Below are 27,312 nucleotides of genomic sequence, written 5' to 3' on the forward strand. Positions count from 1 at the left end.
GTGACTACTGGAAATACACTGGAATGGATTTCCATGGTTCCGCTTTGTGCATTGGCAACATACAACCAAGATCATAATTATGGGATTGCTACCACCTGCCAACTTGAAGAACTAAACCACATGCTTCTACATAATAATAAAGAATTCTAAGATTAAAAAGCAACTGGAGGTTAAATCCTAAAGGTCTTCATGGACCTCTGAACTACATATTTCTTCTGTACTCCTTTTATCATTTTTACTTGTCCATAAAGATGAAGGCTCTTCCCAGCTAAACAAGCCCATTTAATGAAAAGACATTTTCACACAACTGCTTAAAAACCAGAATGTCTGCTACATGCATACTCATATTAAACCTCATCTTTGGATTTATAGCTTTTTCATCTTGAAGCAGAAAACAAAATACACAAATTGTTCACGCTGTGAAAAAAACTCTGCTGAGAATTTTAGAAAACATCTTAATGTGAAAACAGGATTACTGGCATATATACTGACATACATAAGACAGAGAAAAATTTTCCAAAATGCTGTTATTGGTCCATGATTAAATTTCCAATCCCCACTTTTTTAAAAAAATGCAATCATATTTTAATAGAACAATGAAAAAAGGATTTCTCAGAATCACTTAACAGTGATATGATGGAATAATTTAAATTATCTTTCAGAGTACATCCATCTAGAAATTTTTGTCTTAAAATGAGACCACTTCTATAATTCTGTACCCGTCCACATTTTTACTCACATAAACACACATATGAAATTTAATTTCAGAATATTTACATGGGGGAACTAGTATTTGCTGTTTTACGGATGCTTTTCAATAATCCATATTTCAATTTAAATAATCTTACAAGTGAATAAGGTTGTGTACAGATATCCTATGGAATTTCTTCTGCATACTTTCTACTGTTCTTAAAAACTGGTAGGCCTTACCCCCTTGGTACATAAAACCACTTAGAACTCTGCTTCAAACTACCCAGTAGTGCCTGCAATTTATGACCTAAGGCTGTACAACTTCCAACACTTATATATAAGGTTATAATTCCCTACAAGTTCCACATTATCTCTTACTCCTTCCTTCTTATGCTTTCCAGTTTTAAAAACTATTTAACATACAACTCCATCAATATTTACACATCATATTTACACTTACTATGCACAAACTGAGCAAGATTACTATCTGTTCCCAGCACCCTCTCACCGTAGTAATTATTTCTGGTATATCAAGCTACAGATATAGTTCTATAAGATCTTGGTTTAGGATGCAGAGCTGGCCTAAGAAGTTTCAGAGCCTGAAATTTGCTCCTGACTGTCCCCCCACAGCCACCACAGTTGCACTGGTGATGCTGAATTATATGACGTGACTTAATAATATCTGTGCCATCCCCACTCCCACTGACATCCCCATTTTGGAAGCTATATGGGATCAGCACTTTAAAGGAAATTTTAAAAAGGAACGTAATTCCTATTTTTGGAGAGTGTCTATGTAGGGTTCCATTAGCAGGGTGTTAAGGGAATTTTATATTGCTACTTAAGATGCTGTTCCTGCTCTTAACATAGAGGAGACTCTTCAGTTATGACTTTCAAAACTGACGTTTTCTAAAGCACTGAATAAAAAACCCCCTCGCAATGCAGAAGAAGTCAAATTACAAGAAATACCTTTTCTAGACTACAATACACTTCATTTCTGTTATAGTCTTATGAATCAGTATCCACAAGCTTTTCCCTGTTGTCTGGCATACAGTATCATCCACAGGAAAAGGTTAATCTTCAGTGAAAATATCATCTTTTGGCCCTGTGCATTTGCTGGGGTTACAGAAGCTTTCTTTGAAGTTGGCTGTCATCCCAGTAAAGCTGCATTAAATAATTCAAATTAAATATCACTAGTAATACACGCTGGTAGCTAGTAGGGGCAAGAAAGAGAAAAGCTTTGGGGTGGAAATTTAGGGAGAAATATGATTATGTTTGCTCAGTAAAATTTTCCTAAAATTATGATTTTCAAAAATTTTCAGGCCTCAGTTGTACAGAAATTAAATGTACTCGGTTCTGAAAATATCTGAACTTGATCTGACATGCCACTACTAGTCCAGCAAATTTGGAAACATTTTTCGTTTATTCCTTGTAGTGCTTTCAATTACAGAGATACTGTCATTTTTAATGTTTTCCTACTATAAAGACTTCACCTCAAGAAACAGAAAGGGAAGCATATTAAAATGTGTCCCCATCTTTTTAGCAGACAAAAAAAAAAAAACAACCAACTGAATAAAACAGGAAAGACTGGAGTTCAACACTAAAGCAGAACTTGGTCAAAGAGAGAAAGCAGGTGGGAGAAGATTACCAAATAGATATCCAATTAGCCCCTTGAACATCCTCTTCTTTGACTTTGGAATTCTGGCTAAAATTAGAGGAGTTTTCACATTTGTCCAACGTTTTCAGATATCAAGGATGTTGGCTGAACTGCTGGATCCTTAGGAATCTCAGACTTTTCCCCGCCCATATGCATATCAGGTCTTTATGTGTAGCAACGCTGACATTGCTGAGTAGTCTTGAATCATTTGTCAAAGAGCTACACAGATGGTTTTCTACCTGCACAGTACATCTGACTTTTTTTAGAATGTGTCTGATTTACTGCTCATGCAAAATGTAAGTACATTTGTGCAGGGCTCTGACATTTCTCAGAAACACCGGGTAACTGTTGTGTATACGCTGTGCAGCACACAACTGCTTGAAGGAGCAACAGTGCAGGGGGGCTCTAATGACAACTATCCTTCTCCAATACGAGTAATGGTGAAAGACTAAGGAGGCTCCTTGGCTCCTCCTGATGTGCTGAAGAGTTGTGTGTTGCTTCTGATTCTCTTCAGGAGAGTTCTGGCCCAAAGTCAGAACCAGAAATATGAGTTGGCTGTAAAACTAGTCCAAATATGTGATAGCCACTACGATTACAGGTCATGAAGTTGCAAGAAAAGGCAATTTTCAGTAAGCACCAAATAACATGAGTATTTAAAGCAAACAAATTGACATGAGCAAAGATATTACCATCTGCCACATACAGAATCAGTCATTAGAATCAGCTTTCTGATGAATTTTTGACTAGGCAGGAAAGCCAACCTACAATTACTACTTGACAAGAAGAAAATTCATGACCATCATCAACCTGAGCCCAGGGTAACATGTTTTGGTGATCCAGAAGGTGGGATGAAGAGGAAAAAAAGGAGAATAGAAATAATTTCAAGCAATTTCAAAATCTCTGGGTTTAATTTTAAGAAGTGGGTTTAATAGTTGAGGGAGAGGGAATATGCTATGACCTTATATGGTGACTTTGGATTTCAACATATTTGAACTAGTCATTCAACTGGTGATTTGAGACTTGAATTGTAACTGAATTTCAGTTTGCTAGTAGCAAGCACCTGTTGTGGCCTTATTTCAGGATGCATATAAACACCTCTGTTCCCTAGCACACGGCAACATTTATATTGCATAAGTGACCAAAAACCTGACTTTTGGAGGGACTGAGTGCTTTCAGCTCCTGTTTTTAGCATCTCTGGACAGAAGGTAGTGGTCCTCCAAACCTGAAACTTCTGCGTAGCATTAAGTTCCCAAACTCAAAGTACTCTGACCTCTCTGTGAAATACTAAATATAATCAAAATATCAGACCATTGATCTGATTAAAAGTTTTCTTAAGATATACACTGTTTAAAAGGGAGAGAATTTTAAAACAACAAACACACTATAGAGAAGACTTCCTTATATGGTAAAGCAGACTCAGAGCTTAAGATGATTTGCAAATGGTATCTCTAAATATTAATGCACTTTGACATTGAATACTGCATATCATACATTTTAAGTGTTTTTTAGTGTGTGGATTTTTACAGTGAAATGATGTGCTTCTTCATATATCTGTTTTCAATTCAAAATACGGCTTCATTACAAAGAGTGATAACATAAAGCTTAGCAGCATGAACATTCCTCCAGAATTAGCAACAAATTGGCATGCAGCCTTTAAATTGGGTTTGTGGGGACCAAACAGCTTCATGAGCATTAGCTGTTCTTCACCATCTTTTCTACAGTTCTGATTTTTCAGTACCCAGGCTGGGTATTGACTGATTTTAATATGAAGTGGTTTTCCCCAGGCTGGGACCTCAATTTGCAGTTGCCTTCATTAAGCAACCAGACACTAAAATCTTGTAAATTTCTTCAGCCCTAGAAGGGCTGCTTCCATCAGTATTTTTTCATACTGTTATTACTGACTCTGTTACCTTCTTTCATAATTTCCTAAAATACCTAAGCAGAAAATAGGTACAAAGACTTCCAAATACAACATCAGTATACAAGATTCATAAGCCTAAATCAAATGACGTATTGAAGGATCTTAAACGTCACATGTGACATTGGCAGAACAAGTGTGTTTACGGATGTATGTGCTAAGAAAAATACGGAAATTTCATTCAGATGAACTGCTGGTTAGGTGGAGCCGGTAAGCCAAAAGTGGTCAAAACCAGGTACAATATCCACCCTGTAGCATGGGAACGAAATAATGAAAGCCACAAAAATATCTGTATAATGTATCCTTCTCTGTGCCATACTCCAGTGCATGCTTCCATTCTCAGCTTCAGAGGAACCACACCGATCTTGAATTTGGACTCCAGAACAGCTTGATTTACCCATGTGAGATTCAGGTAATTTCATTTACTCTGCTTTTAATCAAAAGGTTTTCTTTGCCTCCATTTTCTGCAGCACCTAACGAAAATGAACACACAGAAGGCTTGGAAGATGGTGTCAAGCTACCAATAAAATCTTGTATATGAGTATAGGAGTTCCTCATATGAATGTAGTTACTTTGAATCTAACCTACCTATCTGTTAAGCCAGAATACACGCTGAAGAAGACCAGGTTGCCTTAGTAACCTGAGTCCAGTTGTACAAGACTTCAGAAAGACTGAACAATTTTATCTTCCTGAAGTACCATTGTGCATCATTGTGCCATTGTACTTAAATATCTTACACATAGTTATATATACACTTTGAGCTATTCTCTTGCTATGGGTTATAGAAGACATTGCCTGGGAAAGCTTTTTCTTCTTTCTTACCATTTGTGACCCTTGCAGTTGTCATCTATTTAAAAACCTAGCACTTACTCATTGCACTTTTTTTGGGTTTGTTGGAAAAGAATGACTGACACCATTACAGAGCTAAAACTGCTGCTCCAGCTGTGCCATGTATAGTGATTAATCTTCTTCAGAAAACTACTAGTTACCTGAAACTGATTATAATATATGATATTGTTGGAATGTTCAGAGAAATCTGTGAGAAGGAACAGTGAGAGCACTTGTCCAATATGCTTATGACTCTGAATAGCTTTTGGCTACACAAATTTAAGGCCTGAATTGTTCATAGTATGTTATTAAATGGTAATAATTGAAAGTTCTAGAGAAAGGAATCTAATGATACTGAACAGAATAATTTTAGTTCCATGAGAATATATGTAATTAACTCTTAATCATTTTCACCTTTATGACACTGGAAACACTTCTAGCATTTGACCTACAAAATTATTATGCCATTAATAAGAGAAAGATACTATTGACATACTAAAATCCAATTTAATGATTCCCTTGATTCCTCCAGAGGCAGAGAGAAGCTTGCGATTTTCTGACACCATTTTTAATATTGTGAAATAGAAAATACCTCTGATTTGGCCAGAAATGTTGCATAATTGCTTCTATCTGAGCTACAAGCACAACTATAACTATGAATTCTGGCTACCTTGAAAGCTCCTTTTTGGCTTTTTCTGTATCAAGAATCCCACTTAAAACTTTACTTATTACTGCTGGTTAGAAATATTCTCAGATTAAGAGCTTCTGCAATCACCGTCAAACAACTTTTTATTATTTTCATTTTTTAAAGGGATAGTTTGTAATGTATTTAACAAAATGGAAACTACATAACTATTTTAGGCATATATAGCTCATTGAACTGACTACTCCAGAATTTGTATGGTAAAAAGAAAAGAAAATTCTAAAACTTGTTTTCAGACTGTCAAGAAAAGCATGCCTGTTAACTTGCATAATTAATACACTGATATATCTTAATGAAAGGACAAAATTTACATACTACAAACCCCACATAAAACAGAGGAAGACAAAACCTGATAGAACTGGGCCACTAAAACCTTAAAAAAATGTTGTTATCTGTGCATCATACACCATAGTTCTGGCTGGAGCAACCTGTGCTCCCATAATACATCACAGAACCGCACAGTTCAAGGTGCAGTCTATCCTGATTAGGACTCCAGTAAAAAGAAAAAAGTTTAAAAAAGTGATCTTGGTCCACAGCCATGGCTCACAGGCAACACTTCTTGCTTTCCTTGCTCTTTTTACAGATTTTCTAATCCTCCTAAACACTTAAACATTTCTGCATTTTCAAGACTGCATGTGTGAAGTCCTATTTCCTTTGAAGTTTATACAAGTCAGGCCACTGATATTTGTCACCAGAAATTCCAGATATTTATTACAGAGAGATATTGGATAAGATAAATGAAACAAATTAAGATTTCTTCAATTAGATCATTCCAGCAGCTTGCCCTGCATTGTAATTTTGTGTACAGCTATCTTTATTTCTCCAGTGTCCTGTGAGCCTCTGTGGCAAAATAATCATATGAAGTATTTGGACTGGTATATTATCAGGGACAGATTTTTTAATTCTCAGTTACTGGAGATGGAAATCAAATGTGTTTTAAAGTACTCTGAGGAATTTTCTATCGCTTTTCTTAATAGCAGGTTATACATTTATTGGTAGCTAGCAGCTGCAAAGTCTTAGCTAGGAATATGTAATATTATCTTGGAAAGTACTATTGAGTGGCTTTTATCGTTTAGCTTTTGGTCATTGGTTTAATTACGCTTCTTTATTTTGTATATATCCTTCTCACAAAAGTAGCATTAAGATTGACCTTAACACTCTAGGTGTCAAAAGGTCCAAAAGATGCAGTATCCATAACAGTTAAATCAATTAATACATGTGAAAGAAATACATGCAGTAAGATCATTTAAATCCACCATTTGTGTAATACCAGACTGATAATGTAAACAGAGATTATGTGAGTACTACCCTCTGATTTCCATTACAGAAGAAGGAAGACATTGTGAGAAGAGAATGACCATCCATTCTCAACAGAATATGATAGTTCAGAAGACTGTGAAAGTGACATGGATAAGAGAAAATAATATTCTAATTTTTTATACACTACAGTGTGATTTTTTAAAAATATATATATACACACACACAATATTAAAACACTGCAAACCTAAGGAAAGCCAGGTCTGCACTTCTGTGTGCAATATTAAATTACCCCTCCTTGCATATGGATTATAACATAATTGCTAATTACGTGTTCACAGTTTTATGTGAACCCACTTTCTAACTTTGACACAGTTCTCCATTTAAATGAGGGCTTTTGATTTTCCTTGGTAAAGAGTCAAAAAAAAATCGGAAAACTTTTTTAAAAAGTTTTGTTACTCACAGTAGTTGACAATGTCAAATTCCTAGTCAGAAGAGACCACGTGGTGAAGCTCTAACCCTTCAGAAATTGATTTTAATGGAAGTGTTGATGCAGTGTTAGCTATACCATCACAAGTACAAGGCCAATAGACTCTTTCCTTATGGTAACAGACTGTGTTGAAGCTGCCCTGTAATTTGGCACAGAACATTTCTATACTAATGTAATGTGACAATGTTATTATGTCTGTTATTTTCTATGCCATAATAGCAGTATTTGTTTCCACAAACATGCTATTACATTCACTAATATGGCTATGCCTAAAGACTGCCTGAGTAAAAAAAGATGTAAATTTATAGAAAACAAATAATATCTTAAGATTTGTTGTTGTTTGTTTTGCCAGAGTAACTTTCAACCCTGCTCTTTAAAAAAAACTGAATTCCCTGGAAGGACAGCTTTCACTACATAACCTGCTCTTAGAAATGGTTACAATGTTCATGCTGTATTTTCTCAGACAACTTGCATGCAGCCATCCATTTGTAACAACAGCCATTAGCTGTCCTTTAAGTACAGTCTTCTGTGTAATCTCATTTTGTAGGAACAACTGCTACTGGTCTGCTTTACACTTACCAGTGTTATACTTCTGCCTATCACATCTAAAGAGAACTGTTGCCCTGAATCTCCAAGTTACACATCACATCAAAAGAGAAAATGATAATCTGTATATATAATCTTGTGATCAAAACTTCCCCTGCCTTGCTTATCTTCCAGTAAATAGGAAACTGCAGAACACAGAATGTTCCTACCTGTGCCACCACAGAGGTTTACAGTCTACAGGCACTCCATACTCACTCTAGTGGAGTACAGAGATTTGCAACTAAGCAAAAGTTTTGTGGATTAAATGGTGGGTTTAGAGTTTACAGTTGTAAAACTGCAGCTTTACCCTTGGCTGCTCCAGGTAATTTTCCATAGAAGGACATTCCTTAAACTTATGTCCAGCTGACACACATAGGACACTCTTGGACAGAGAAAGAAACAACCTTCCTCACATGATGCTTATTTTGAGAGAACTTTCAAAGAAAGTGCACATTTTCACCTGGAATAATACACTGAACAGCACGGGAGCAACAATTTGCTGTTATAGAAAAGATTATAGAAAATTCTTGCACACTGTGTTAGTAGAATGTACTATAACACTTTTCAAGAAATTATTTTCCAAATGCTCTGCTTCGGAAATTAAAGACAAGAATGATACATGTGAAACATTTACATTTGTAAAGTCTAGGAATGATGCATGTCAAATCTTCATGCACTGAGGTTACTATGGGAAACACGCTGAAATTATCAACTCAAATGCAGCAAGGTAATTTGTGCACATTAATGCAAATTACAGATGATACAAAACTGGAAGGAGTGGTTGATAGACCAGATGCATGTGCTGCCATTCAGAGGGATGCTGACAGGCTGGAGAAGTGGGCTGACAAGAACCTCATAAAACGAAGGAAAATGCCAAATCCAGCACCTGAGGAGGAATAACTCCACGCATGAGGGCAGGCCGGGGCCTGCCCAGCTGGAAAGCAGCTTTGTAGAAAAGGATCTGGGCGTCCTGGTAGACACTGAGTTGAGCAGGAGTCAGCAATGTGCTCTTGCGGCAAAGAAGGCCAACAGCCTCACTGACTACATGAAGAAAAGAAGGTCACAGAAAATTTGAGAGATGTGATCCTTGTCCTCTACTCAGCACTGCTGAGATGCATCTGGAGCACTACCTCCCAGTGCTGGGCTCCCAGTGCAGGAGCCACATCAGCACACTGGAACAAGTCCAGCAAAGGGCCACAAAGACGATTAAGGGCTTGAAGCCTGAAGAGAGGCTGAGAGAACAGGGACTGTTCAGCCTGGAGAAGAGAAGGCTCAGTGGGGATCCCGTCAGTGGTATTTTTAAATACCTGATGGGTCAGAGGTAAAGAACACATATACAGATTCTTCTCAGAGGTGCTCAATGACAGGAGAAGAGGCAATAGGCACAACTGAAATACAAAATATCTCATTTCAATATAAGGAAAATGTTTGTGCTGTGAGGGTGACTGAGCACTGGTCCAGGTTACCCAGAGAGGTTGTGGAGTCTCCATCCTTAGAGATATTCAAAACCCAACTGGACACGGCCCTGAACAACCTGTATTAGCTGACTCTGCTCTAAGCAGAGGGGTTGGACTAGACAATCTCCACAGGTTCCCTCTCACCTCAGCTATTTTGTCACTGAAATTTCTACTCAAATACGTTCCCTGGTGGAACAAAATAGTGGGGAAGTGTGGTGGGCTAATCCTGGCTGAGGGCCAAACTCCCACCCAGGTGCTTGCTCACTTCTCTTGCGCTGACCTTAGTGTTCTCCCTGCTATTTCTCACTCTTTTTGTTCCCTCCTCCTTCATCTGCCCAGCATTTTGGTAAGAGTGGCATACTTCCCAAGCGTGTTTTCCCAGAGGCATCGCCACGTTGGCTGGGGGACTCAGCTGTGCGCCGTGGCGTGTCCGCTGGAGCTGGCTGTGCTTGGCATGGGGCAGTCCCTGCCTCTTCTCACTGAAGCCGCCCTGCTGCCAACACCTGGACATGGACATCCAATGTAGGAGGGATGCAAGTCTCCATTAACCAGGTACTTTTAACTCTTTCTCTTACGACCACTAACGCTTATTTTTAAGTGGTCAGTTTTGGGGTTTGATAACAAAAAACCTCTAGCTATGAGATTTTGATGCCCTGAGTACTCCATTTTACATAAAACTGTACATTTAAATGTAAAGTAAGCCAAGGGCCTGTCTGTGTAGCAATACTGGGTTAGATTTTGGCTTCTGTCGACCAGCATCGCTCCATGCACAATCTGCAATGGAAACATGCTCACATGCACTGCTCAGCAACATGCCTACATCCTTCTGAAGGGGGTGCATTTTTCAGCAACAAGCAGGTGCTATTCCAGACCTGTCGCTGAAATAATCTTCTTCACATGAAGGGAATTTGTCTTACTTCAGTGCTGCAGAAGTTTAGCCTGTGGTACGCAGCCTATGCAAGTTACTAAAAGCTGTAGCAACATTTCATCATTCCTCTTTTCATTACGCTCTTGCCAAACACAGCTGAACGCAGTCTAGGAGCATCTAGATGACATGGAGATTACAACATCATTTCTATTTCTTTCCCTCGCATACACCATTTTGAAAAACCTCTCTCATTAGATTTGCTTTGCAGATTTTTGGTATCTGAACTGACCTGAGGAGCCAAGATAAAGCAGAAATCAAACATATTTACCAGACTCTGCATTCTATTACAAAACACATCTAGGATAAATTTATATTTCATGTTTGTGATAGAAGAACAAAAAAAAAATATTTATCTGGGAAAAATGTAAGAATTTTTGGCAGCCATCATTATAAATAGTATACTGAATATTATCTGATTGTGTGCAATGTAGTCTATAACGTTTCCATACAAACAAGCCTTCACAGTTTGGTAAATATCTTTCTTATGTGAGTTTATCAGCTCGCCAAATTTATGCAATAGCTGTCACTCAAAGAAATAATTCATAGAATATTCCAGGTCCAGACATCAGTTATTACTAAGACAAACTTATAAGCAGAGTTTTTCCTTTGCTAGATGTGGAACACATAACTTATTATTAATAGTTTTTAGTGACTTTTGGAAGAACTCAAAGATCACAGAAGTACAGAAATAACCTAAAAGTAAGACAGAAAAAAACCAAAACATTTTCTACTGTAGCAGATAGGGGACTGAAATCTTTAAAAATATGAGTTTAGCAGTATGACTAATCACTCACATTGCTAGGAAGGGCAGAACCATATACATAAAGTAAACCAAAATCTTTGCTCAAATTATCAAAAGCTTTTTGATTCCACATTTCATTTCTACCATGACAGCAACTGCAGAGAAACAGACAGAGGTGAGTCCTTTCCATAGTTTTCAAACATGGTCAGGAGTAGAAAATTGGAACTTTCATTAGAATTAGTAATGTGGCTTTTGCATACAATTCATTTTCAAGCCTTGTACTAGATACAATTCAAGCAAGAAGCTTTTCAAGTTATACTTATTCTTTTCTTTTAGGGCTTGTTCAAGAAGGTGCACCTTGCTGTAGATTGGAGAACCAGAACAAGACATAAAAATCCAAAATGTTTGACTAGACAGTTCTACCATCACTTTATACCATCAGTCACTCATTCAGATAAATGTATACAAATAGAAATAAAAATGCTTGGCCTTAAAGAAATTCCCTCTTCATGAGGATATAAAAATGTGCAACATTTGGATATTTCAAATGTGATGAGTAAAAAAGAAAATTCAGTAGCTCACTTTAATGAGTTACCATGGATTATTATGGCTCTTGCATTACTATTCCAATTTCATTTCTGCATAATTCTATTTAGATCAATAAGGCTAGATTGAAATAAAGCTAGATTATGACATTGGTGAATCAGGGCCCTTATTTTTGACACATTTAAGCTTTTCCTGAAAGACCAGATGGTTGGTGTATGTTATGTAGTTTTATTCAGATGAAATCTAAAAGAACTAAAATACTCGGCAAGCTTTTATTATTGGCATGCTTAATGTGTCACCTAAAGAAATCTACAAAGGGAGATAACGAGCCTTGTCAACTGTTTCACAGTAATTATAGCCCTCATGATATAATGCTACAAAATTACAATATATCTTAAGATAATAAAATGCAAAAGGTTTTTTTAATAAGGGAAAAAAAACCTATTTGTAACATTCACGCAGGAAAGAGATTATTTCAACCAGGTAACCATCAGTATATTAGACATGCAATCAAGTGTAATAAAACCAAATTCTGTCAGTGTTTGATACTGCACATTGTCCAAAATTTATACTGTATAGCTTAGCTATGCTCTTCTTACAAGCTTTACAGATTTTCACAGGGTTTGCCAGTTCATTTAAATACCTAATATTAAAATAATATCTCCTTAAAGCACTTGAGTGCTCAGATCAGCAATTTTTAGTGTACTTACGGTCATTGCATAGTGGTCCACTGAAGGAGGTCATACTGCAGTCACAACTGAATCCATCCCACTGCTGTAAGCACACGCCCTGGTTTGCGCACGAATCCTCTTGGCATGTTGTGCTGGGGCCTGATGAGAATATACAAAAAAGGACTTGCACTTCATCTTCCAAAGAAAGGTATTTCTCACTGGATCACATTAACTAGTTGCCAACATCTCAAAACAAATCAACAAAGAGTTACCAAGTAAAACGCACATAAACTTGCTGATTTTGTAGCAGCACGTAATATTAAAAGGGTGTTTTTCTTTAGTTTTAAGACTGACATGTTAAACACAAAAGAATACACAAACTGAAGCAGAGTTATTCCAGGTACAGTGGGAATATCAACTTTGTTGCAAGCTATTTGTTAATCTCATATTAGACCATTAACTGGCTAAATGTTTTCTAAAAACTTCAGGATTACTTTTTCCTATAAACACATTTCAAACAGCAAAGCCAGATGCCACAGAAAGCAAAGCTTTGAGAGATGAAAGTAAAGACTGGAAAATAAAATTAAAACCAAAACAAAATTTAAAAAAAAAATGAAGCTACACTATACAATGGTTTTAATCCCACAAATTATTTTAAATGATTTAGGTCTGAAATTAAGTGGAGTTTGGGATTTTTTGGCAAGAATGTTGGCAAGTACTGATTCACATGCTTCAGGGATCCCATGCAGGTTCCTTTTTAAAGGGGAAATGCATAAAATCAGACTACTAATGAACTAGCATGCCAAAATGTGACATATGCATGAAAAACAAAGCTACTTTATTTCTAGAGAATCATAACTAGACTACTGAATTATAAAGAAATTTGAAAAGGAATGATCAAAGCACTAAAGCAATCACTATACAAACATATTCAAGACTGAAAGCCTTTATGCAAGCTATGCTTGAAAATGAAGGTTCATGTAGCCCATTGTTTTAGAGGTGTGAAAGACAAAATTTGAAATAAAATGACATATTTTAGTTCTGAAAGGTACAGAGCATTTATTGCAGAAATCAAACTGTGCATTGGGGGTTTCAGTCTTGTTTAATACACACAGGGCTATCTACCTTGCAAATCAGCTTTCATCAATGCAACTTTGTCAGCAAAATAAAAAAGCAAAATATATTAAATGTTAGTAAGCAATATTGAAATGGCAGCAAACACAGAAAAAAACATTCAGAGTAAAGTGCATGCTGCTGTTAAAGAGAGAAAGAAATGCCATATAATGCAAACAAATTAATGCTAATAGCCATAAATCTTCAGGCAAGCCAAAATAAGAAAGCAGTAATTTGCCAGTATTTTACTACAAATATAATGGTTAATTGAGCTGATGACATGTAATGAAGGAAAATTAAAAGTGTTTTTTTTTCTTCTTCCTTGGATAGATATGAATGCATTAGCAGAGTAAATGCATGGCTGAATTCTGACTAGCCATTTGTCATGTTCAGATACACTGAATTCAAGAATAATTAGCACTGTCATCCTTTCTGGTCTTTCTTTTTTTTAGCCCTTTCCTCATGACTGGTGAATGAAGACTGAAATACAGGCCATGAACTACAGATTACTATGAGCTCACATACACATTTCACACTGACGCTTGACACCACGCGGAAAAATTTGGTTCTGAGATTATAAAATTCTCCTAAATTGTTTTGAAGAAGACATATCGATATTTGAAACTCCCACTGCAAGTCACTGATGACAGGGCAAAACTGGTCCAAAGGCTATATAAATATCCTAAATCATCCTGTAGAGAGAAATCCACTTAACCCTTCTTTCACATTACAGCTCCTTCAAAGATCTCAGTGTGAGATTTTCTTTTGATTCGCCAGTGTTTTAGAAAAATCAATACCAATATGATTTAAGTCAGTTCAATGGCCACTTGCTTTAAATGAGGCACTGCTCCAGCCCAACTCTGAGCCAGGGCCTGAACAGCCACCAGTGGGATTAACGAGGGCAGTGGACACTGCATCCCTGCTTCAGCAAAACTATTAACGATTTTATTTCCTCCTGTTCAAATAATAATAATAATACCCATAACTGATTGACTGCAGTAGGGTAGTGATTTCTTTTCTTTGAGCTCTGAGCCCAGAAGCTTAAACATTTGGGCATTACATCACCCTTTCTTGAGCTGGGGATTATAATGACAGAATCCCGTAGCTGACAAGACAAGACACATTTTTTTCTCACCAGATTCTGCTACTCAGAAACTTTACAAAGATGAAGTGAAAATATCTGTAGGTGTTTAAATGTTATATATTCATGCATTTATTTACACTTTAGTTATGCAATGTTAAATTTCCTCATCTTTGCAAAAGTAGAGCAAAAGTCACAAGGACTTAAAAGTACATAAACTGCAGGACCCTGTAAACACACTAAAAAGTGCATTGTAAAACACACATATTTGGAAAAAAATACAGATACAATCTTGTTAAAAAACAGGGTATGTTGCTTTTTATAAAATTGATTAATAGAACTTTTTGCTTATCTATAGTAGTCATTATTTAAAAAATTGACATCAAGATTAACTCGCAAGAATTTCTTTTAATAAAAATAGGCTTTCTTGTTTGTTTGTTTAAAGAACAGAGGAGGACTGTTTAATGTCAGCAAATACTATAAGATCTACCATAACAAGTTCGTATTTTCCTATACATATTACAGAACTAAGCTATTTAGTAAAAATATTGTAATACACTCTTCTCAAGCACTCACTTTTTGATTTACATTCTATTTAAATATTCTAATTTATCCAATCTTCACTGCAGACTTTTTAATTGACTGGATTTGGTCGCTCATTTACATTTGTCTTATGCGAGGGCTTACATGCTATATATTACACAAAAAGCATTATAAAGTACGCGTGCAATGTTTTACTATCTATTGCAAAAACAAATCCCATATCTCACTACCAAGAATCATGTATGTTAATACGCTGAAAATTTTCATATAGTTTGTTTAATGCACAGTTTATATTATAGATGCATACGAATGCACACAGTGCGTTTTCCTCCTAAATATATCAAAAATTTGGGGGTTTTTTAATCATTCTCTAATTGTTATAATTGTGCTTTATTTAAAGTATTTAGAGAAAGTACAATATCTTTGACTAGAGAAAAACAGGGTTGACACTTACAACCTGGTTCAACAATTCAATGAGCTAGTTAGCACATATATGTTTCTAGCTGTTCTAGCCATTGAAAATTTGTCAATAAGGTGGATTCAGCCAAGTGTAAATTATATTCAATGCACAATGATAGAGGACAGAGATATCTATCTGCCTGTGGCTGAACCTTTGAAATGCAAACCTTTCAACTTGCCACACCAATCCCACATGTGGGTTTGCAAAAAACAATCCAAAGAAAGAATTTTTAACACACACTGATGACAGTAAAGTTTTTGAGAAATACCAACCTTTTAAGAACATACTCCTAACAGATAAAATTAATTAGTAGTATGTCATGGCTTCACAGTTTGACAGAAGTGAGAAAAAGAGCTTTCACCCCAGGATTTTTTTTCTATACCAGAATGGTGGGGCGTTCAATCCCATAAGAGTCTAAAGAAGACTAAATCCAAGTGCCACACTTCTCAGGAAAGATTTTGCAGCAGGCTGATGTCTTAATAAATGCCATATACCCACCAGTACGGCCAGCTGTCTTTTGGATTGAGAGTGGCGGTGAATGATATTTATTGTTTTGAAATTACTTCTGTGGCTGTGTCCTGAGCTCCTTGAACTCAACATCTTGGGAGACTTAGAGAATTTATGCATCCCATTGCAGCATGAGACAGATGCAAAACGGCTGAGCTCTGTAACGGTGGAGACAGTCCTGTCTGTACAGAGTAGCAGAGCTCTGGCCAGCTTGAGACGTACAAGAGATTTCCAGGAGACGGCTAAATTTGCAAGTGACTTAAATCATATTTTAAGTGTCAGAACTTTTTTTTTTGTACATATGATCCATGGTCTGCAGACAAGAGGCTGACAGGTGAGTCAGACAGGAAGACTTGAAGTAAACGAATGAGACGGAAGAGTGAACTTGCAAGGGTTAAGCAGAAAGTTTGGAAGAGAATATTTCATTTCATGCTGTTCAAGATTTCCTTCTGTGGGAAAAAGACTTTTGATGAGGAAGTTCTCTGGGAGCCAGGCAGCACATCTGGTTTGACTATTTTGCTTGTGCGGATGATTTTGGTGTTGGAAACAGCTGACTCTCCAACAAAAAAAGACCAATATTTGTACAGCTTTTATTAAATTGTTGGTAGCTTTATTAAATTCACTGATAGCTGAGTTATGCCACTAGTTTAGAAGGTGAACTTGCACTCTAGGCCTGTGGCAATATTTATTTGAAGTACATAAAATTCATTTAGAAAATTACATAATTTCAAAATAAGTTATGAAATGTATAATGGACTTAAGGCACACTTTGATTCTCTGAAGGGATGGTGCAAGCATGGAACTTGCTAACATCATTCAGAAAGCAGAATCTAATTTTCTAAATTCAGTGACAAACTAATTTATACATATTTTTCCATTCCTGATAGAAATAAATAGACACTAAAGCTATGGAGAAACAAGTTGTGAATTTTACATGTTTCTATGTGCTAACAATAGCATCTATTTACAAATTTAACAAACTTGATATCAAAATCATCAAGATTCCAACTTGAAATTCCACAGTGTCATTTAAACATTTTTCTGTCCAGAGAAGAATGGCACTTGAAAGAGAGGAGAACACATAAAATTGAACATAGCCATGAAATTCAGAATTATGTGAATAAGATATATATGCAGGGACAGAGAATTGCTTTAAATTATTCCATAAATCATAGTAAAAATAACGTGGGATTAAACGGCAGCTGGAGAAATAGCTAGAGATTGACACACCTGAATTAGAAATACACCTCTTCTAATTCTATCCTCACTTAAATTTCATTATAGTCCAGATGAGTCAACAAAGACATAAAAAATGTGAGATAAAACATATTTGGCTGTTACTGATTTCAGATAGGAAGGCTCATGGCAATAGAAATCTCAGGGGTGAGTAAAAATAGAGAAGATGGAAGATGAAGAATCATCTTAAACAGTTTCATAAATTAGCCTTGAATTAATAAACTCAAAATGTCTGCTTTAAAAATTGAATTAATTAGCTAATGTCTCAGCATTAGCTAATGCCTAAGTGTTATGAAGATACAAAGGACTTCATTGACGCTAATTGCTATTGTTTCTATCATTAATTAAAATACAACAGAAGTAAACAAAATGCATGCAAAATATCTTGCCACTGGAGAAGGCTGGAACCTATATAAACATTTAAGAAGTAAACTCATGTTCTCAGGTCAATCTCTATGCTGTAGGGCACAGCGCACACTTGTCTCCATACTACTAAAAAGAATGCAGTCATTATAAAAGAAAGGGTCAAACAAGATCACTTAGAAGCAGGTAAAACATGGTCTCTCCATGTATGGAGCGTACATATCAACAAAACTTTGCAGGATTTGCACAATACTTTCACTGCGATATAAAAAATATCAGCATATTTCATACCTTCACATCCTCTTTCTATTTGCCCATTGCAGAAGAGAGCATCTGAGATTAGATCAGGGAGCCGTCCATTCAAGTCAACTGATGCAAGACAGCCTTGGAATCCCTCTTTTGCGTGCACCAGTTTTGGCAAGGACTTATACATTTCTTTGGCCACTCCTCCAATATACAAATCACCTGGTAAGGAGAAATAAATATTAGATACAGAATAAAAGCTGGAGGATCTTTGACCTGCTTGATCTTCTGGCCTTTTTGTGCTCAATGACAGGTATCCCAGAAAAACATTCTTCAAAATACATGTAGAAGAAAACACTGATGGCATATATGATGTGAAAAGACATTGCAGAACTATATTTTTTTGAATTGCATATGTAGACTTCACATTTGTACGACTAATTACTTAGGAGTAGCTGGACGTTATTTATGTGTCAGCTCATATATACAGGAAACACAGATCTGTTTCAGAGATGAGAATTCAGTCGCAGAATCTCCATCTAGAAACGCATCTAGCACCAATGCATGTTGTCAGCGTACTCAAGGAACATGACCACAGATCATCCTGATCATGGATCCAGCAGACTGAGATAAAAGACAGTAAGTGGAGCACCAAGATCCACCTGAAGTCCATACATCCAGAATCATCCATTTAAAAGCATGCCAAGAAATAACGGGTTTAGGAACACATCTAAGGAGAAACTTCAGGATACCATTGTTAAGCAGTGAAATGACTGATTCTCCCCACCAAAATTCATACCCTGTGTCAGTCATGTGGGAACAGGGAGACTTAGTTGCCTTTAAAATGGCAATCTGCACACTGAGCAAAAAGAATTTTATTGCCAAAAAGAATTCTGATGACAGACACATAATATGAAGAGCTTTCTGATGAACCTCAGGCAACCTACTCAGGACTGAAAGCTAGTGTTTTTCTTCCTTTTAGTAATTCACAGCTCTGAGACTTACTTTGCAAAGACATAACTACAACTTTTCTCTTAAATACAGAAGGAGGGGATGCTTTTTTGTTTTACAACAATTCCAGCCAAGCCTTTCTTCCACGTGTTCAGTGCCTCTGGCGGGCAGAACTTTCTTTCAGACTAACAACCTACCTCCTGAAAGTGTGCCTGAAGCGTCAGACTGTAGGTTTAACTAAGCGTGTTCCATACTGGTTGCTGAAGACATGCAGAAACGCATCGGAGCTTTGCTTGGCCAGAAAGGGGAAGCATGCTCAGCCTGAACATAGCCCTTGCTAACAGGCTTCCACTCTTCTCCTGGCAGGCAAGATGTACCTGATTCTTTCAGTCAGAGACAGAAAGGAATTAAAGCATGGTTTCCTATATCTTGCAGGGGTTTACTGTCCTGCTCTGTTTCCCCCTAACTCAGAAAAAGCAGCCATTTTCTCAAGCTTGGTGAGAGTGCTCTGACCATGCCTAGAGGCAAATTCCTTGAGGCACACAGGAAAAGGACCATTTGAGCTTCTGAGAAGCATTGAACCTGTTTGAAGAAAGGTTCTTATGAGAGCATCCAACTCTTGAGCATCACTCAGTGACAAAATTCTTTATCTATACATGAAATCCTCACTGGTGACATGCTTTGTGCAAGCATAAATTTTCAATAGACTCCCTGTATATACATTCTAATCTACATTGTGCTTTCTGATATGTCCCTCGGTCTGGATGATTTTGGAGCCTAGGCTACAGGACTTACCAAAGATTGTTTCTGCATCATCTCAAATGCAAAATTGTTCATTTCCGAAGTGTTTACCAAGCTTCACAGGCAGATTTTATAATGACAGAACTCAGAATGTACTAGCTATCAACACTACCTCATGTTGCTAATTTTAATCTCCCTTTTAGCAGTATAAGATGCAGTCACACCTTTTCCTGGTTCGCCTGGCATACTTGCTTACTTGCAAGGGAGGGCAATTTAGTGCTGTTTGCAATGGCTTACAGTTTGCATGCAAGGAAATGGCCTGAAACAAACAAATATCTATCAGACTGTGAAAAATTTTTAGTTACTACATACCAGTTCTAAAACTCAACTGTATTTGAATTAGTGAAATGGAGATTAAAAGCTTGGGAACATGCATATTATTAATCTTACAAGCCATCCAACCTAAAGTCTTAGCAGCCATTATAGCATCATGTATTCAGAAAACTCAACCTTTGAAAAATAAGATATTGCTTTCCTCAAGAACTTCGAGGTACAGTATAAATCTCAGAAGCATGATATTAGACATGATAGATTAAAATATAGTGATCCATATGTTCCCAAAAATGGGATGTAATTCATTCACAGCAGAAAAACGTCTGTATTTTTCAACCAGCTGAACTGGAAACAACTAAAAACCCTTGCCTCATGATAAAGGTTCTTCAGCTTTTTCACAGCTGGAAACTCTAGAAAATATTTCCTGAGGTTCCATGCTTTCAGCCATCATCAGCTCAGAATAGAGATATAATTAATCTCAATTGATTCTAACAGACTGAAAAGAGGGAAACTCCAGAGAACAATATTAAGAAAATCACAACTATACTAAAAAGGTTAAACATGGTCCATTGGACATGACACATGCAACCTCTTTTTAAACCTCCCAACACATACACTGTCCAAACAACCATTTTTATTCTGTGATTGGTTAAACCTTTAAAGCCACAAACTTTCAAATCCATCCTCTGCTAATTCCTAGGATCCATCTCTCAAGCATATTGAGATTACTATATATAGTCATATAGGAATTATCAGTTATGATGAATGGCAGTAGAAGTCCAGACCAGAGTGCCAGCATATGAACCTGAACTCAGAATATTTGCTCCTGAAAATATACACTGGAACATTTTCAAATAGGTATCATATGCACAGAAGTATCACACATTAAGCTGAGTCTAAATGAACTGTAACTCTACTGTTTATTTACAGTTCCTCAAGACTACTGATAATTAGAATTGAACATTATCTGCTATTGAACGTACAGTTTCCACAAAGACACATTCTGAGTAATACTTTAACTTTGTTGAGGTTCCGAATAAGTTGAGTTCTACTTTTGCACTAGCAAATACACTAGACTAATACATATCATAGTATTGAGCAGCCACACTATTACACTTTACCTTTTATAAAGTGTACACACCTATTTTTTTATTACAATGGACTGAATCTTTCCCAGATTTTAATATCAAATGTGGTTTGAGTTTGCTGCTGCTGGCATAAAAACACATTTCCTCTCAGAGACAAAATTTTATTAAGGGATAGGCTCAGGGATTAAACTTCAGATATTTAAAAAAAACCTATTTAAATCTTTTCACTTCGGTTATTTTTTCATATCTGCCATCACAAATGTTTTGCATAGCTACTTTTATTTCAGGTAATCACACGCTTCATTTTCATGTTCAGCTCAGTGGAGACAGTTTCCTACAGAACTCAATCCATTAGAAGTTCAGACAGCACCAGAATATTGTTAATAAAAAATAAAGCTTGTCCCTGCTCCCACTAAAAGAGATCACAGGAATCAACATAGTATGATACAAATTCTCAGGTTTTCTCCTCTTTTTCATTTCTTACGTAAGTACAGCTTTACTACTGGAAATGTTACATGCTCTAAAACAGGATGAATCCCTTGATATATATCTGCCTACTTACCCTTACAAATGACATGTAAGTTGTTTCATTAAGCAAGGAATAACAGTTCATCAGATAAATGGCATGAGATCATGACACTATCTAAACTAGCCACAGCTGAAATGCCATACTATCACAATACTGCAAGCACTGAAAATGCGTGACCGTTTCAGGACTCGTGCACAATGGAAAATACAATTCTTCCATTTCTTTCTTTCAACAGATGCACATTTTCTTTAACTACATATAGAAAGCGATATACTTGTATTACAAATCTAGCAATAGTTTCTGGACCTAAAGTTTATCTATTACCTTTTGTATGTGTATTTTCTTCTGAAGTTTATCTTGATTTTTAAATGTATTCCTGAAAAAGTCTTTGTTTTTTCCATAACCATCCTGACATACCTTAATTTATAAAGGAAAATAACCAACATATAGAAATTATATCAACTAGCATAAACAAAGCAGCAGGCAGTAAAGAAGTGGGTGAGGGAATAGAGTGCTCCAAGATTTCCTTCAGATCTCTGGAGAAGATTCAAATAAAGCACTTTAATTGAGAGCAGGCACTCCTTAATCTCACAACTCTCTTCTTACTCAATTTAGGAGTCAGTACACAGAGTTATCCCCTTTTATTTAGAGAGGGAGGGTTGTTTCCTCTCTTCATTTTTCTGAGGCCAAAAAAATAAAAGTATACTACAGTGTTTCCCACTGCCATGTTCATTGCAGGTCAGAGGAATCAAACAGAAGGCAGCACTTTCAGAGCTAGACCTATAAATCATGGCAATAACAGTACTGGTCAGTTATGTCATAAGTGCTGACAAAGAAAGGAATTTAGTGGATTTAATTTATATCTTTTACAGGTAATTAAGACCTTCATTTATTCCAACAGGAGCTTTCTTATTTACATCTCTGTATCACTTTCCTGACTTAGAGCTGATTTGTGATTTGAGGAACAAGTGAATTTAACACAAATTGCTAGCTAATAAAGGAATGCAAGTTCTCAATGTAGTCATTATTGGAATCACACTTTGGAAAAAACACACAGAACACCACACAACAATGAGTCACACACAACTGTTGGTGAAACAAATACTGCCAAATTCTTCTGTAATAACTCGTCTTTTTTTATCTCACATCTATACATTTCTTCAAAATCAGAGCTTTGCAGATGCTAAACCAAAGAAATGTAAAATTAAAATTGAAGATGCTCTTCTATTTATTTCTTTTCTGAATAAGTAGCAGAAGTATCTTATTTGGTACTACTGACATTCCTGACAGGTCATCCCATAGACTTTCCTCCTTTCCTGATTCATGTCCACATTCTTACATGACACATGCTGGCGGCAAAAAATATTCATTTAATTTAATGACTACCATAGGGTTCAAGCACTAGTGGATAGGGAATTATTATCCACATGTTTGTAATGGTAGCCACAAAATGTAAATACTGCTTAGGGAAAAAGTAGTTAGGCATCTTCGCTCTCTGAAATCTATATGTTTTGTTGTACATATCTGGTATTACTTTCTTGAATACCAGTCTTGACAAGAAATGAACACCATTGATTCAACTATGGTTCTGTGTATGAACAAAAACAAATAAAACAGTAGAAGGAATAGTGGCTTGGCTTTTTCATAACTCATAAAGACAATATTCCTGGAATTTTTTTATATGGCAGCACAAAGGCACCTTCAAATACATCACTTTCTCCAAAAGCAGACATTCTGTCCCTTCATGTCTTGTTGTGGTGCTGGTTTCAACTGTACTTTCAGTTATTCTCTTCATTTCTCTTTCATTTTAGAAGTTGTTTCTCTGTCTTCTTCCTAAATGTCACGTCGTACTAAATCACCACTATGGCGAGGAACAAGAGTGCTTCTGCAGTGTACTAGAGCAGTGTTACTCCCCAAGAAAGAGATGGATAACCCTGGCATAACATGGTGGGTTCCGAAAGCACAACAGGCTTCTCTGCTATTTCTTTATATAACATATTAAAATATGAAGGAACATCTATCTATGGCAAAGCCCAGTTGTCAGGCACACTTTTCTCCAAATATGTTATTTCAAAATGATTAAGCATGTAACAACTTCTTCCCTCAGGCATGCAAAGAAGAATGAAGACTGCAAAGGCTGAGAAATACCATAGGAAAAGTCTAATCTCAAAATTAAAAAGTTCTCGCTTTCTTCAAGTCCTTTGTAAAACAGATGATTTGCTGTTACAAGACCAATAGAAATTGCTTTGTAGTATCTTAATAGTTGCACAATGAAGTACCATGTGGAATGCAACCTAAGAAGACCTGCATAATCCCAACTCGTGGTGGTTTTGAGGCAACTGAAAAGTGAAATTAAATTACTCTCACCCAAGCTGAATATGCACCGACTAAAACACAATAGACAACATCCTGATCTTGAATCAAGGGATATTATCTCAAATGAAAATGCCAGGTAGGCATCTATGTGCCTTTGACATTCATTGAAATATAGGAGTCTACTTGTCCTTAATGACCTTCTCCCCTCTCCAACATATTATACAAAAGCACCTACCTACCATTTACTTCATGCAATTGGCAGAGCAGAACGGTGACTTTTCTTTCTGATGTGGGGTTTCAACACACACTTTAGAAAAGGATTTGGGCCTGAACAGCAGAGGAGTGGAAATTCTAGAGCCTCTCCCAACTTTCATTATTCATGGCTAAAAGTTTGCTTTTTGTTCGATATAAAAAAAACACCCACATTTGTTTCTTTAAAAATTTAAATGAAATATAATTGTTCTTTTTTGAATAAATCAAGAAGCCTTCTGTGATCATAACCCAATAATAAATTGAAGGACAGTTGACAAAGACTTAAATGATGCATCCACATGGCTTCCACAGCACATACGCTCCAGCATATGGCTTTTCAAACCTCCCTTTACAGTAGAGAATATGCACTTGCTGCGCATTCACAGGCCTCTTTGGTGCTAGAGCCAAGCATGACTGAATTTTGTCTACCACTTGCAAGGGCACTTGAGGGAAGACATGACTGTATAAACTTTGTGGTTTATGCCCATTTATTCACTTTGAAGAGTCCATTCTGTATCTTCACTATTGATTGTGGTTGAAGTTTTATCTTTTTTTTTTGAAGAAGAAAAGTAGGCTTTTCAAATATTTTCCCTGTTGGAATGATGAATTCCATCACTTTTAGACTCTCTCTCACCTAAGAAGGGAAAGGGCAGCTAGTTTACTTCTCCAAGCTCTGCTGAGTTATCTGCCTGTTCAAGTACTGTGGGCAAGAGACAGTTATATGATGTGACAGGTGGGCCTTCAATTTTGCACATTCCCTGTATTGATAACCAAGCAAAGCGAAACCATTACAGGCAAAAAAAAAAAAAAAAAAGAGGAATTTATGGGTTGGCAAGTCACTCTTTTTGGAAAGAATATAAAAACTGATCTTTTCAACCCAGTTCTACACTGCCTTCAGTATCTTCTCTGAATAAGCTATTCAAGTTAATAAAAAAATCACCAGCACTGATATGCTGGTACTATGGGTCTTCTTAGTCACACTTATTGGCATATAGGACATATTGTAGTTATTTCATAGAATCATAGAATAGTGTCGGTTGGAAGGGACCTTCAAAGCTCATCTAGTCCAACCCGCCTGCAACGAGCAGGGACATCTTCAACTAGAACAGGTTGCTCAGAGCCCCATCCAGCCCGGTCTGGAATATCTCCAGGGATGAGGCATCTACCACCTGTTCCAGTATTTTACCACCTTCATTGTAAAAAACTTTTTCCAGATATCTAGCCTGAATCTCCTCTCCTTTAGTTTAAAATTATTACCCCTTGCCCTCTCGTAAGAGGCCCTGCTAAAAAGTCTGTCCCCATCTTTCTTATAGGCCCCTTTTAAGTACTGAAAGGCTGCAATAAGGTCTCCCCAGATCCTTCTCTTCTCCAGGCTGAACAACCCCAACTGCGTTGAAGACTTTCTGCACCTGATGTAAATTTGCCTCTGTCTAGAAACTTCTTACGCTGTTGCTATGATGCTTGTTGTTTTACATCTCAGCTCTGCTGGATGTGCTCTCCACTTTCATATTCACTTCTTGGTGCTCAGTTTTCATTCCTATTACACTTTCTGGCTCTGTTTAGAACTTCTCAATGCTTATGCAAACACGCCTATGTTTTACAACCAAGTAAAGCTGCGCGTTAGAAAGTGTGTGTGTGGGGGAAGCAACAACAAAGTTTTTAGCAGCTAAGTTTTCAACAGAGAAAAGTTGATACTCAAAAGGTAAGTGCTCAAGTCTGAACATTCCTCTAGATTTCTCGAGGTTAAAATCCACCATTTCCCCAACAATCCTGTTCTCAAACAACATGTATTATCAAAGAAGAAACAGCTACATGAAAACAGTTAACATTTTCTTGACAATGACAATTCTCAGATCCCCAGCCACTTTATTTGGGTTTGGTATTTGGCTCAGTTCTGGTTAATATCTTTATCAATGATCTAGATGAGGGGATTAAGTGCACCCTCAGTAAGTTTGCACATGACACCAAGTTGGGTGGCAGTGTTGATCTGTATGAAAGTAGGAAGGCCATACAGAGGGATCTGGACTGGCTGGACCAATGGGCTGAGGCCAACTGTATGAGGTTCAACAAGGCCAAGTGACAGATCCTGGACTTGGGTCACAACAACCCCAAGGAACGCTACAAGCTTGGGGAAGAGTGGCTGGAGAGCTGCTTGGTGGAGAAGGATTTGGGAGTGTTGATCCATAGACAGCTGAACATGAGCCCAGGTGGCCAAAAAGGCCAACAGCATCCTAGCTTGTATCAGAAATAGTGTGGCCAGCAGGACTAGGGCTGCGATTGTCCCACTGTACTCGGTACTGCTGAGGACCCACCTTGAATCCTGTGTTCAGTTTTGGGCCCCTCACTACAGGAAAGACACCGAGGTGCTGGAGAGACTTCAAGGAAGGGCAATGAGGCTGCTGAGGGGTCTGGAGCACAAGTCTTGTGAGAGGCAGCTGAGGGAACTGGGGCTGTTCAGCCTGGAGAAAAGGAGGCTGAGGGGAGAACTTACCGCTCTCTGCAACTACCTGAAAGGAGGCTGGAGCATGGAGGGTATTGGTCTCTTCTCCCACATAACAAGTGATACGATGAGAAGAAATGGCCTCAAGTGGCACCAAGGGAGGTTTAGATTGGATATTAGGAAAAAAATTATTAATGGAAAGGGTTGTTAGGCTGCCAAGGGAAGTAGTTGAGTCACCATCCCTGGAGGTATTTAAAGAGTGCAGATGTGGTGCATAGGGACATGGTTTAGTGATGGACTCGGTAGTGCCAGGTTAGCAGTTAAACTTGATGATCTTAAATGTCTTTTCCAACCTAAATGATTCTATGATTCCTCTTTGCTTCCCATCCCCCACCTCCACCCAAGCGCTAGATGGAAAGCATTGGTATTGATAAAGATGAAACAGATTTAAAACCAAAGCAGTCTGCTTGTCCAATGAACTGTGAGGAAAGTTGGTGATGCATGCTAAATGGTAAATAATAAATCTAATTGCCATATAAATGTGCGTGTTAATCCATCTCCCACAGACCTGATGCTATGCCAATTACTCTGTATGAGGGGGATGGTTGTGGTGCACAGGTGAGACAGTCAAGCACATCAAACGTCCT

At 37.2% G+C, this 27,312-nt stretch overlaps 1 protein-coding gene across 21 annotated transcripts in view; it reads right to left on the reverse strand.

The window, feature by feature from the left end:
* The window catches only part of NRXN1 (neurexin 1), a 739,204-nt gene that overhangs the window by 353,706 nt on the left and 358,186 nt on the right, over positions 1–27,312 (reverse strand). For all 21 annotated transcript variants that reach the window (XM_065632973.1, XM_065632971.1, XM_065632964.1 and 18 more), the window contains 2 exons: positions 18,064–18,237; positions 12,509–12,628 (listed from right to left, as the gene is read on the reverse strand). In XM_065632973.1, the coding sequence (XP_065489045.1) occupies positions 12,509–12,628; positions 18,064–18,237 (294 nt within the window). The remainder of the gene's footprint in view (positions 1–12,508; positions 12,629–18,063; positions 18,238–27,312) is intronic.

The sequence above is a fragment of the Caloenas nicobarica genome, chromosome 3, assembly GCF_036013445.1.
Source record: "Caloenas nicobarica isolate bCalNic1 chromosome 3, bCalNic1.hap1, whole genome shotgun sequence".
NCBI lineage: Eukaryota > Metazoa > Chordata > Aves > Columbiformes > Columbidae > Caloenas > Caloenas nicobarica.